At 44.5% G+C, this 13,755-nt stretch overlaps 1 protein-coding gene across 13 annotated transcripts in view; it reads left to right on the top strand.

The window, feature by feature from the left end:
* Positions 1 to 13,755, top strand: part of FGFR2 (fibroblast growth factor receptor 2) — an 85,228-nt gene continuing 71,473 nt past the window's right edge. For 7 of the 13 annotated variants that reach the window (XM_075757735.1, XM_075757737.1, XM_075757736.1 and 4 more), the window contains exons 1-2: positions 86 to 434; positions 4,798 to 5,054. In XM_075757735.1, coding sequence (XP_075613850.1) covers positions 4,880 to 5,054 — 175 coding nt within the window. In that variant the 5' untranslated portion in view covers positions 86 to 434; positions 4,798 to 4,879. Of the gene's footprint in view, positions 435 to 4,797; positions 5,055 to 13,755 lie in introns of all 13 variants that reach the window. The other 6 variants (XM_075757730.1, XM_075757733.1, XM_075757743.1 and 3 more) reach the window with 3 other exon arrangements.

The following is a 13,755-nucleotide window of genomic DNA, read 5'->3' on the forward strand; positions in this document are numbered from 1 at the left end:
ACCCGAGGGGGGTTGTCGGCTTGACAAAGCTGCGGCGGCTCGGGGAGGGCGGCTGGATGGAGCGGAGCGGGACCCGCGGCGCTCTGCTCGGCGATGCCCGCGCGGGGGAGGAGGCTGCTGGCGCCGGGCACGGCGGGCTCGCCCCTCTGAGGCGGTAGCCGCTGCAGCCGAGCGAGGGGACGGGACGGGACGCCGGGCCGGCTCCTGCCTCGTCTCGCCTCGCCTCCCTCCTGCCTCCCCCAGCCGCGTCCCGCGGGGGATGCGCTCCGCTGCGCCGCTGCGGGCTTGCCAGCCGGCCCCGCCGGGGCTGCCTGCGGAGTGACCGCGGCCGCGGAGGAGTTTCTCCCCGTCCCGGGGAGCCGCTGCTCAGCACCGCGCCTCAGCCCGCCTGTTGCGGGGGAGCGGACCCTTCCCGCGGAGCTTTCTCGCTGCAGGTAATGGCACCGGGCTGGGCTGGCCGAGGGGGGGAGCGGGGCGGAGGGAAAGGCGCAGCCCCTAAAAAGCGAGGCGATTGCAAGGTGGAGGAGGGCTGAGAGTCCCGGAGCTTCCTCGGTGCCCTGTGCCCGCTGCAGCGCTCCGGCTCCCGGCGCGGGGCCTCGCACCTGGTGCACGCCGGCACCGGGGCGGGCTGTGCCGGTGCGGGGCTCGGGCAGCCCCGGGGCGGGATGCGGTGGGGCGGCGCGGAGCTCCGTTCCCCTGCTGCTCCCCGGCGGGGCTGCGGGTCGGTCGGTCTGTCACTCGCTCGTCTCCGCGGTGCGGGGCGGGGGGGGGGGGGGAAGCCCGAGCAACACCGCTGCCCGCTGGGTCCCTGCCGCTCCCCCAGCCGGCTGTTGGATGCACGGATGTCTTTGGGGACGGCTTCCAGCGGGGGATGAGAAAGGCAGGCTCAGTCTCCGAGGGAGCAACCCCCCGGTTCGGAGCCCGGCACCGCCTCGACGGGCCGGCCCGGAGCCCGGCGCAGCCGAGAAGCGGGAGGTCCTTCCCCGCCGCGGCGCTCGGGGGAGAGGGGCCGGCGGTACATAACCGCCCCCGTCTGAGATAAGGGGGGAAAGAAATCCTCAATGAAATATATATTTAAATGCAAAACGGCCCGTTCAAACAGGGACCCATTATGCGTTTGGTGTGAAACGCTATCAACATTTAAAACTTCATTGTCTCCTTTGTACCAAATCCCTGTAAATCTTCCACTAGCCTTTACTCATTTTCATCTGAAAAGCCTGTTTGGGCTGAATAGACAGCAATCAGCAGCCTCTGGACTTCTCTCTCTCGCTGGAATGTCAATTAAAATGCAGATTTTTTTTTTTTTTTCTTTCCTCCCCCCTGATCTCTTAGTGGCAAAAGACTTGAGAAAAACAGGATAGTCCTGGAAAGCAAATGAAAGAAGTTCAAACAATGAAAAAGTACCGAAGCTGCCAGCCGGTTCCCATTAGTCCTCCAGAATTAATGTTTAATAACTGTGATGCTCAGACTTGCGTGGAGATTAAACTATGATGAAGAGTCTTGTTAGATATTTGCGTGTGTATATATTTGTAGACGCATATATATTTGTGTGTGTATGTGTATATATGTGCGTGTACGTGTATATAAAGCTGTTAGCTTTAAAGCTTCACTTACCTGTTTTTTTCTGATGAAGCTACTGGGCTTTTAGGGCGCTAGAGATTTCTTTGCGGGGGAAAGATCCGTACTTTATTCAGATTTTGCTATTCCCTGCCTAGTAGAGAAAGATGCTGAAGAATTCCTCAACGAGCAATGTATTGATTTGGTTAACATACTCTACAAATTGTACTCTCCCTGGGGAGTGATAAACATCTTATAAACAACAATGGAAGTAGATTAAAAAGAACACTGAGCATTGAATTTAATTAATGCCACTGCTGAACAAGTACTACTTGTTTGTGTGTGTGATTGTGTTTAAACTGAAGTACAGCTTGGAGGAATTTGGTTGGGCTCCCAAACCAGTCTGCTTTCCCATGCTTGTCAGTTTGGCAAAGAAATTTGGGCAGGTATGTGACGAGGTGAAAATTGACTTGATGAGCGAGTGGCAAGGAGAGCCATCAATCACGGGGGGGCTGACAACTCCTCCCCAAAGTGTAGGCTGAGAAGAGAGACAGAGTTCCCTTTCAAGGGTCAAAATAAACACTACGTGTGGCTTTCACTGAGGCTGAGACTCCAGGAGGGATTATGGTATTGTAGTCAGGAAGCCAGAATTGTGGAGGCCAAAAAGCATGCTGGGGCTGTGTTCCAAACATTGAGATAGAGGTACATAATTATCCAGCGCAGGAGGTCTTTCCAGAGACGGGTCCCCCAGCAACTGTGGCGATTAAACTATGAAAAGAATTTGGTTTCGTTTCATCTTCGTTGGACTCTGCTTTTTTTTTTTTTTTTTTTTTGGGGAAAGGGGCAATCCTGGAACCCTGGTTGCTCTCGTGGTGGTAAAAAGTGGTTTGGCTCCATGGATGGGTCCAGAGCTCTGATTTTTGCTTTGCTACACCTTTACAAGCCACGGTTTTGAATTTTCTGCAGCCCTGTGGATCAAGAGCCCCTTCTTTCTGCTGGCAGATGGTCAGGTGCAGAAGCTGGCAGAAATCTTCAGGTGAGAAGATGCGTGGTCAAGTAGCCTTGTGCTGCACTTCAGGGCTTAGGATGAGCGTAGGAACCACAAACGTGCTTTCAGTGGTGTTTAACGTAGCCTAAAAATCTTAAACGTCTGAAATGTAAGTGGAATTAATGCTGTTAAAAAAAAAAAAGAGTCTGGATTATATGCTAGCATTCTGGTATGTTTTCTTTTTGCAAAATTATGATTAAATTTTGCATTTATATACGTAGCCTTTAATCAGGCTCTACAGGATGATTTATGGAAATTAAATTAGCATTATATCCAGTCTGTTAATTAGCATTTCTACCTGCTTTACAGCTGGATAAACTGAGATACAGAGCGGGGGCCGTCAGACAGCGAGTAGCGCGGTTGTCCTGGGTGGGAGGTAGAGTCTGGGAGGATTTGCTCCAGTCCTTCACCAAACGCAAACCGGTCCGGGAGACAGAGCTCTCTTCAGCTCTGCACCTGCTCTGTGCTTATTTAGAGCTCGGCAAGCTCTTTGCAAATGTTTTTGCAGTGGTCTGGTGGTGTTTTCACTGGAGATTTAATAGTAGTTGCTAGCTTGTGGTCTGGGATGCTCACGCTATGCTTAAATCTCCAAAGGAGGGACAGAGCTTTGAGCTGCTATCAGTTGAGGTGAAAGAAGCTTGCCCTGAAGTATCAGAGATTCGCCTGAAATACCTTGTATTAATTATTTGCTCCAACTGCCTTTTTTCTGTCATCTAAAATCTGTTTCTACTGACTCTCGAAGTTATTGTATATCGTACCCAAGATAAAAGATGCCTCAACAGCATTTCTGTCCTTAGCACTGTGAACTTGGTTTGTACATGCAGGTAGCAAAAGGCTAATAAAATCTGAGTAAACTTTTTAATAGTTGGCCTTATAAAGGGAGAGTATTTGTCCATGTGTCTGTGTACTATATACTGAAGTACCATATCCAAATGGAGGGAGCGTTGAGAAGTTTGCCTTTATGGCTACAATTTCCCCTGTTTTTAAAGGGTGAGGGCAGGAGGGAAAAAGAGTGCTTTATGTTATTTTTTCCTTCAAGATGAGTGCTCTCTAAGCTTCAGTTGGGTTTCATCACATCTAAGATGAATCATTGGCCAGTTTAGAACAATTGCTGCAGTTACTTGTTTTATCCATTTGCTGAGGTTTACCATCTTTTATTTTTGAAGTGGAAAATCGGGTCTAATTTTCTGGTTGAACTGTTAAATCACCCTGTGAGGATGTTCTGATCCTCACCTGGCATCTTGGTGTGGTGGCAACAGGGTCCCCTGAAGGGAGTGCCGGTTACTTTGGTACCGCTTCTCTCTTCCATCAGCCCATGTCTGGATTACCAGTTAACTCCATCCATTTAAATAAGTTTTACTGTAAGAGACACTTATATTTTTCAGATGGGAAAAAAAAAAATCTCAATAATCATTGTTTAGAGAGAGAAGAGAAACGTGCATGCACACAGTTTAGCATATATGAATGGAAAACGATATTGGGGAGATCTCCTGTGAAACTGCAGTCTGTACCACGCTCTATACAGATTTTAATTGCCTGTAATGCGATGTAGCTAACCAGTATCCCTGCGAAGACTGGAGCCTTTCACCTGTACGGGACTTTTGGGCTTTAAAAGGACACTGAACTGAGCCAGAAGAAGGTACATCCATAGGGGAGCTGGAAGTCCTGAGGCGAAATAAAGTTTTACAGATTATCCAAGTCTAAACTTTCAACTGCTTTTCTTGTGGAAAATTACTGAATTCTTGCAAATTCAGCTGGCTGCAGAACTGCCTAGGTGAAGGAATGAAAAACAAGGCAAACTTACATAAACCTTCAAACAATAACAAGAATATAATTTGTATAATTGTGGTAATTTTGTAGCATTACAGGTTATGTGCCTGCACAAGTGTGTGCCTCTCATTTTTTAAAAACTATATTTTTCTGTCAGTAAAATAGCTCTCTAAATATGTGCTGAGAAGTGATTTTGTGAAAACAAGGAGGACTTGGTTACGCCTCAGGTGATGATGGAAACTGCTAACAGAAAATGAAAAGTCACTCACTTTTCACATATTCTTGAAGCTGGAAAACTATTTTTCCCATCCTCCTCCTCCTCCCCCTCTCACCTCAGCTCTGTTCGGGGCTTTCTGAAGTTTTTTCGGTTTGCTGTTTAAGATGGTTTCACTGACAGTGTTAAATCTCTCTCCTCCCCACAGCAGCAGTCGTCGTTCCAAGGCAGGAGGTATCACCCTGGCCGAAGGCACTGCTTTCTCTCCATGCTTCTCTAGAGGTGTTCAGATGGGATTAAAGTCCACATGGAGATATGGAAATGGACCAGGAATTTACTCTAAAAAGATGGTCAGCTGGGATTTGGGTTGCCTTATCTGCCTGGTGGTGGTCACCATGGCTGGACTTTCCCTGGCTCGACCTTCGTTTAATTTAGTTGTTGAAGACACCACGCTGGAACCTGAAGGTAAATCTCTCTAGAATCCTTAATTCTGCAAAATAAGTTAATTTTAAATGCCTGAACATCTGAAATAGAACTCGACATCTTTATATGCTTTGGTAAATCCAAGGCAAGTAACAGATGAGCCCTCAAGAGTTATGTTTTTTGACTTTTCCTGCTCACACATGAGCTGTGTTCATGCAAGCATGCGTTTAATCTTATGCAAGCCAGCGGTGCCAATGATTTCACTTGGGACTGTCATCACGTTGTATAATCAAAGTGTGCGGCTGAAAGTTTTCAGGAACGGGTCTTGAAGGAAACCAGTCTGGCACTTACATACGTGTTACGTGTTGCTGTCCCAAGGAACGAAATGGCTACGTAGCTGCGTGTCTTTGTGATTGTCTTAACCTGAGAAGTTCGGAGAAAAATTAATCCCAATAGTTTTCAGTTGCATGGCCTGAATGTTTCATTTTGCCAGGCACTCTGCAAAAATGGTGTTGCAGCTTTATTGGTGTTTGTACTTAGAATAAATGTCCCTGTTGCTGTTAATATCCAAGAACAATCGGTACAGTGTCTGGATTGCGAGTTCTGGAAGTGTAAGTGTTGAGATCTGGATAGCAAGGACTGCAGTTGATTACTGTGAAAGCAAAGGCTAATTGAGACCTTTACATTGGAGGAGGTGTTTTGATAAAATCTCCTATTTTGAGCCTGCACCTGTTGGTATGTTTTAGGTATATCCGTTCCGCGAGCTTTGCAAAGTGGTTTTCTTCTCTAAAGAGCTAAGGAGAGACTGCTTTTTTCATTGTCGTGAGCTGATTGTGTTTAAGAATGATTTTACTGTATTGTGTAGGATCTTTCCTGCTCTCCTGGCACCTTCGGGGGAAAGTGAGGTTTTCCTTTCACAAGGTTTTACCTGTCCTCTGGAAGAATGATTGCATTTCTAATAACTCAACTGTCAAACCAATATAAAATGGTCCATAGAGCGTTTCTGATCCAGCAAGCTTGCCGGAGAGAATTTGGCCTTTACACATTCTACTACTCATGTCCACGGATACAGCTTTGTTTTTCTTTCATATATTTTCATGCAAAACTTATTTGTTTCTATCCACTGCCTCTAAAAATAGACGTCACCAGCTAACACATTTTTAGAATCCGTTCCAAGTACATTTTTATTGATGGCAGGGGATGAACTATTTAGAGACTGAGCCCTCTTCCCTAGCGAGCATTCCTGAAAAAAAAATTAACAAAATATAGCAATATTGTCATTTGTCAGCCATCGAGATTGCTGATAGCAAAGGGTTTTTTTTTTTTTTCTCTTTTGAAGGTAACTCGAGAATTTAAAAAAAAAAAGCCCAACTCTCATCACCACTGACTATATGATTTGCTAATTGCACATCTGGTGCCTTTTTGGCTTTTCAGAGGAATGGCAAAATCATGAATAATTGTGGTTTCAGATTAGCTGTTTGTCGTGAGGTCCCCTGGTTTTAGGGTTAAATCAGAAAGAATGTGATTGCATGATTGGTGGAGTGTTTTACAGGGAGAAGAGTAATATATTTTGAATGCTGCTTGATAATTTTTCAGCTTTCTGGGAAAGAATAGCTTTTGTTATTTTGAAAAGCACTGTTTAAAAATATGTTTCTTCCACAGTGAATATCCAAGGGATCCAGGTTTTATCAAAGAGTAAATTGTTAAAAAGGGTTTAAAGCTTCTTCCCTGGGCAGGAATGTTATTGACGTGAAACAATTTTAGACATGAGAACCCGAATCATTACCAGAAATGAGGAAAAAAAACCCAACCCACCCCAAAACCACTTCTAAGTTAATGATATAATAAGAGCTTTTATGCTGCAGAATACAGGGAGTTGTGTGGGATTTATACCTGAGATTTGGGAAATAAAACCTCCTTTATGTACTTTGTTAAACCCCTTTAAAAAAAAATACCCGGTTTTTACACAGTCACCTCTCTGGGTTCCATCGTTGCCACCCACAAGCTCTCCAAGCCGAAAACAAAACAAAAAACCCTTCAAAAAAATCTCTCCAAAGACAAAGCAGACTTCTTTTTTTAATTTAGTAAATGGCAAACATTTTGGCCGCAGCTAATTTGGGGGGTCAGGTGCTCTAATAATGTAAATTTTCGGTAGGGCTGCTGACGCAGTCATTAGAGCTATGACATTTTATACCAGCCGAGAAGGTCGACAGGGCCATGACCTTTGGTGGCACGTGTTGATCTGTTCCTTAGTCTTCCTTCATAGACATGCCCTAAATTTTGTCTTTTTTTTTTTTTTTGATGTTAGGTGCTTTTATTGTTACTATTTGTTGTCTTAGTGACTCAGAATATTCAAAAAGCTGTATGCAACGTTAACAGGAATTGAGATTGTGGCTTTTTGTTCCTTGGATTGTAATAGAGAATATACTCCTGTCTCTTAGCTAAACATAACTTTAGGGACATTTGCAACCATTTCCTTCAGAGTATCTGGTTAGCAGTCTTTATCTAATAGGGTTGTCTTGTGTCAAGGTACTCTGCCTTTGGTTACCGGCAGTCACTGTGATCTCGTTGGCAGCTTTTATGAAACACTGGACTTGTTGAGCTCTGAATCTCATCTGTGACCATTAGATGTTACTCTGGTACCTAGGAAAGTATTTACACTGAAGACGGTATCTTGAGCCATTGTAAATTATGATGTCAACGTTGCTCACTAAGGGCTGGATCCTCACTATGGTGGTTGTCGGTTGTGGTGCTTTCTTCCCTAAGCAATGATGGGAACATCTGAGGCTGTTGAGCCGTGTGAGCAGAAACAGGACCTGTAGGAGTTAGTTTGGGGACTGTCAACTATGGAATTATATCTTGTATCGAGTGTTTACATATATGTTTTTTATCCTAGAGAGTGTAAAGACTTTCTGCTGTTCAATATTTAGAAATAAGTCTCCCCCAGTGTGTACAAAGGAGCCATTCTCTTTCCGCGTACCCCGGGCTGTGACGGCCTTTGATGATAGCCAACGTTTCGAAAGGGCTCTGACCGCACACATAGGTTGAAGGGTTACTTTGTGAACTGAATAATTAGTTTAGACATATATTTGATAAATAGCAAGCTCTCCCTTGACCTTCCCTTGCCCAAGCTGTGTGTTATCGTTCTGCTGGGTAGCTAATTTAGTCTCTTCCCCACATGCAACGCCTTGACGCTGTCCTTGGAGCACCCGCTCGGAGCCCTCGCGGGGTGCGGTAACAATGTGTTTCAGTTCTTTTAATTTAGGTCAAATTTCAAAGGACTAATTTAAGCTTTCCACAAGGGACAGCCTAATTCTGCGTCCTGTGAAAAACACAGTAGTTCAAAATGGCCTGAAATGTGAGTTTGGGAGGCTCCTAGGAGCAGCAGTGAAGGAGAGGGACCTTCTTCAATGGGTGAGGTGTGCTTGTGGTGGCCTTGGAAGTGAGTAATGCGTTGTCACTTGGGTTTTAACTCGGTCACAGCTATGTGCTGGCACAGAGCAACACACAAATATAAACGCATTCAGTGCAGTATCCAGAGCACTACCTTCCTTTTTGTAAAAATGTTGCACAGTATGAGCAATATACCTTCATTTTTGTAAAAACATTGGCAGTGCTTAATGGTTTAATGTCACCTGTGGTTGCAGTGGTTAGCACGGATCCTTCGTTAGATCCTTTGTTAGCCGCCGCGACCTGCCTGGATCAGGATGTGGGTGAGGTGCTTCTTGGGCTCCCATGCTGCAGCACGTGGACGAGGGATGCTGGGCTGGTGGGGTGTCCCCTGTCCCACGGGGAGCAGCGTGCTCCCCAGCCATGGGTCCTCTCCATCTGGGTGCCACCCTGCTGCGAGGTTGCAGGGCTCATGGGACCCCGCACAGTGGTCATCTTCCCCGGGCAGAGGCGGTGGAGAAGCACCAGGATGCTGCTTCCGATTTGGTAGGAAAAATAAAGTAAAAAGTTCACCTAGGGTTCCCGTGTTACAATTTTTCTTTTTTTTTTTTTTAAATTTTTTTTAACAAGACCAGTGGCTTTGATATCTGCAAGTTAGATTAACAATTCAAACTGATTAGTTAAATCAGAGGATTGTTTTGGGGTTTTTTTTCCAGTTTTATTAAGGGAGGGCAATTATCACAGCCCATTATGGAGGAATGTGACATCCCCACAGCTTTGGGTGAGGGCTGGATGCCCTTTCAGAGATCCGGTTCAGTAAGTTATTTGGCCCAGTACAGGAATTGCTAGCTGAGATTCTGGGGAATTGTACAAGCAGCCAGATTAAATCAGTCTTAATGTGTCCATTCTGCGTTTAAAATCCGCAGTCCTTTAGCAGAGGCATGGTCTTGAGCTGCAGACTAATTGGGCATGGGTAGGGTTGTTATTTACAGTCGGTGTTGATGAGACACTGGGAGTTGGTAATGTGTCAGCATGGCAACTGTTTTGCAAAAAAGTAGCACAGATAACTGCACATTTCAGGTTTATCTGCCGTATTTTACAATTGCAGCTTTTTGAAGAAAGGAAAGTTAACTTTTAGGAATATGATTCCTTTAGAGTGAGGTTTTTTTTGAGGAGCCAGAAGATTCTCAAACATGCTGAGTTGTGGAGGGTTGGTTTTTTCTTTTTTTTTAGTTTTTTTAAAAACCATTTGTATAGATAAAACCCCAAACCAGCCACCAACTCCAATGGATGCATAGTTTTCTGATCTTAAAATAGTTCTTCCTTGGCAGAAAACTTGCAACAAATTTCAGGCTATAGTAACTTTTTTTTTTAACAGGCAAGTTACAAACCTTTGAAAGCAGAAATTACAATGAAAATGCTGACAACTCCAGTTATGCAAGGTTGTGTGCGCATGAGACGATGGACTATTGTGGTGTTTTAATAATAACCATAGCATAGCTGTTAATGAGCATGTTTCTATATCCAGCTTCCCAGCTTCGGTAGAAATGATCACTCGCCTTTATACAAATACATTCAAAGCTTCGTATTTTCTTAGAATGAATATTTAGTTTAGGAACAGATGGGAGTACGAGAAAAAGACTTAACTGTCCATTTTTCTATTGTTAATAGAGAAAAATTCCTTACTAGAAGAGTCAGGTTTTTAAGAGATAAACATTGGTGAGTCCTCAAGGTTGAAGCTTTAGAGTGAAAGCGGAGACTTTCTTCGAAGCAGCACTCCTTAGCAATACAAATCTGTGTTTTTGAAAGAACCATCACCCACTCAGGCAAGTTCCATCTTGTCTGTTTGTAATAGTGCACCTGGTTTAACTAGAGGAGAAAATTTACTTCAGTGTAGTTAAACAAGAGCAAAATTCATGCTGAAAAGACATCAGGAACCCAAACCACATCTGGAACGATGAAGACTGGAGTTTTGCACCAGCGTGAGCGAGGGTTTGGTTCCCCAGTCGCAGGCTGGACATGCTGTGCTCCTCCATCGCAGCTGGTCAGTGGGAGCATCTTCTGCGGAGTCGGTCAGGACCCACCGATTTGTGTTTGTGGTGGCTGTGGGAAACCGGGCAAGTCTTGGTCTGGCATGGAGCCTGCCGGGGTAAAGTTGTCCTTTCGGCAGTTTGGGAACTGATTTCAACAGCAGTCTGAATTTCAGTTTAGGTTCAGCACGTCGTGCCGTATGTCTGTACCAGTGGTCTTTTTGGATTTGGTACAGCGTGCCCCCAAATCAGAGATGTAGTCTTGTAGTACTGGAGACTAAACTGGCTTTTAAACTGATTGTAAGAGAAGTTGGAGCAACTTTGAACCACAGGCAAATCTTAAAGACCAGATTTTTCAAGAGTGTGTCAGCCGACAGCTCCTGTTATAATTACGAAACGTGCACTGGGAGATAATCTGTAAGAGGGGTAAATATTTATATGCATTTTTTAAGCGTTTAAAACCAGCTTATAATTCATATACCAATTATGTACATCTCCAGGTTATCTTTTCCCATCTCTTAATTATCACTGATTTTGGTTTGGTTTTGGGTTTCTTTTGGAAAAAAACCCCAAACAACCCCCTTTTTTTAGGGGTTTGAGTTCCCTGGACCTACTTCTGAGTATCAGGGTAGTCAGCACCTGGTATAGAGATGTGTCTCATGGGCTTCACTCTCTGCTGGTTCAGGTCCTTTTGCTGCTTGTCACCCCACAAATGACATTATCCCTGTTGAAGAGAGGGACAGAAAGACAAGCTAAGTGCTAGCTGAATTCTACCGTGGTGCTTCCTTCACATGCCATGCTATTATTATTGTAATTGTATTTTTAAAATGACTGTAAGTGAAAGCATTTGGTGAACCTCAGCGAAGCTGAGGAGTTGTGAGATCTGACCTACTTTCATTCCCCTCCTCACATGCCGTTGCAAGTTGTGTGTAATTATTGCTTTTCCTCCCCCGCAAAAGAACTGGCTCATCAGTTTGGGACGTTAACCGATGTCGAGCAGCCTCGCGGAGCACCGTACGGTAGCAAAGCCACAGGAACCCAGAGGAGGGGAATATTCCTTCCTACCAAGGAAAGGGGTTGCGTTTGTGAGGGTTTACTGGGAAAGGCAATGGTCCAGGGGACTGGAGAGGAGAAAAGGGAGGATGAGAAGCTGGTTGGGGAGGAGGAAATCAAATTTTGGCTGCATTTTAGGGGTTTTTTGTTTTGTTTTTTCTCTTAGCTTTTCCTAAGTTTCTATTCTGAAAGCTTTGTGACCACCTCAGGCTTTCTCCCGGGGGCTTGTGGCTGTTTCTGAGTGGGGTTTGGAGCTGGGTGCTGTGGCTGGGCATGCCTTAGCTGTCTGCGCTGACCGGGGACGAGCCTGTAGGCAGTTAAATTGTGGTTGGGTAGAACAGATCTTGATCAGAGCACCGTGCTGTGACTTAGTTTTTAAACTTAATAAAAAGCTGTGGTATAGAAGAACACCGTAAGGTTCATGATTTTCTTTCGGGTGGGCTGTACGGGTGTGCAGGGGTACAGGTGAGCTGCTGGCAGGACCGGCTGCTGGGCAGCCGCAGGAGCGTGCTTGTGTGAGACTTGCTGTGCAAGTTTGTAAAGTGCCCTGCTCAGTGTCTCCGTGTCGCAATGTTTAATTTGTTTCAAGGAAAGTAAGATGATTTATAATTCTGAATGCCACCCAACAGCTCTTAAAAATCATTTTTAACCCCCAGTTTAAATTTTGAACAGTTCTTGAGCTTGGTTCTATTAAACATAGTTTAATCATGAAAAATAATCCTGTTTAGATATTACAGTATTGACGTACCCAGACTTATCTGATATTGTTTACTCACCAGGGTAGCATGGGTATTTCAGACATGCAGGATTAACGTGGAGGTTGCGTAATAAATCTGCAGCGCGCCACTACTCAGTAATAGCCCTTCTCCTAACAATTCAGAAGCATTTGAACCATCTTCCATTAGTATGGCAAAGTGCCCAGGAGCCACTGCTACAGCAAGGAGTGACGGGGGGGTGTCTGCAAGTTAAAAATAACCCTTGTCATGGAAATGGTTGTGGGCCACCTGGAAGTGCAGATAGCCAGCCCAGCTTTTAACTTCAGGGCTCGTTCTGCTGCTCCTTCCTTGTCCCCAGGTGCCACTGGTGACTGTTCTCTGCGTGGAGCTGGAATTAAATTAGCTCTGATGTCTTTTGACTAAGTGTTGCTCTCGGTTAAAAAGGAGCCTGGTATACCTCGAAGCTTTGAAGTATTTGGAGAATATCGGATGGTTTGTATGTGTTGTGGATAGGACTTTCAAAAGTGCTGTGGAGATGCTTTGGGAATATTGTTTCCAGTGACTTTTTTTTTTTCCCCCTCAAATCCCACTTTAGGAAGTGGGGGAAGATGAATTTCAGGGGAACAGGCAAGATGAGACTTCCAGACGAGCTGCTAAAATTAAGAGGATTTGTATAGTCAAGTAAAAATGGGACCGCGTACAAAAGAAACAACTGCTGACTTGCTTATAGGGTATCTGAATAGATGTTCTCTGCATCCAGAACTAATGCTCGAACATGAAATTGTGCAATTTTTAACCTCACAGTTGTAATTTATTTCTTTTGCTTGTTGACTGGTACTAGTCCTGAGCATGTCCTTCGGCAAACCTGGAAGAAAAAGGTTGTGTTTTTATGTTTGGATTTATGCTATGTTCTGTTATGTTTTTATGTTGCTCTTGAAATGCAAATAAAGAACCTGAAAAAAGCTACAGATTGGAATAGATGCAAGAAAATATTAAACCCAAGAAAACCCCTTTGCGACTAAATATATGTGCTCATACCTTTTCCCAAGGCTGTATATCTTATATGGAGCCTTTTCCAAGCAGAATTTCATGCTGAGTTGGACAATGGGAGCTGGCTAAATTGCTCTGCCACTTGGCTATGTGCAGCATACAGTCAGGAAGATTTGATGTTCTGCTGTCGCTGCAAGTAGAAACAATGCGAAAATGATCCTAGTCTTGGATTCTGCTTTTTAGTGAGAGAAGGTTAATTTTTTTTCAGCTTTTCATTTGAGGTTCTGGCAAAAGGTGATACATTTCCCCTTTGTATTGTGTAATAGATTATATGAGAAGACTCTTCTGTAATGAGTTTGAAGAGTAGTTAATTGTTTTTCAGATTGCATTACATGTGTGTTAGGTTTATATCGTGCTCCCCGGTACGCTTAGCAGAGAGACTATCACTCTGTTACCTTAGGCAGCTGATGCAGCTCATGGCTTGAACAGAAATGGTCAAGATTTAGTGCCTGGAATCAGAGGTTCAGATCCTGAAGATGGCCTGTATCTCCTCACGCTGATGAA

This window comes from Balearica regulorum, chromosome 7 (assembly GCF_011004875.1).
Source record: "Balearica regulorum gibbericeps isolate bBalReg1 chromosome 7, bBalReg1.pri, whole genome shotgun sequence".
Taxonomy (NCBI): Eukaryota; Metazoa; Chordata; class Aves; order Gruiformes; family Gruidae; genus Balearica; species Balearica regulorum.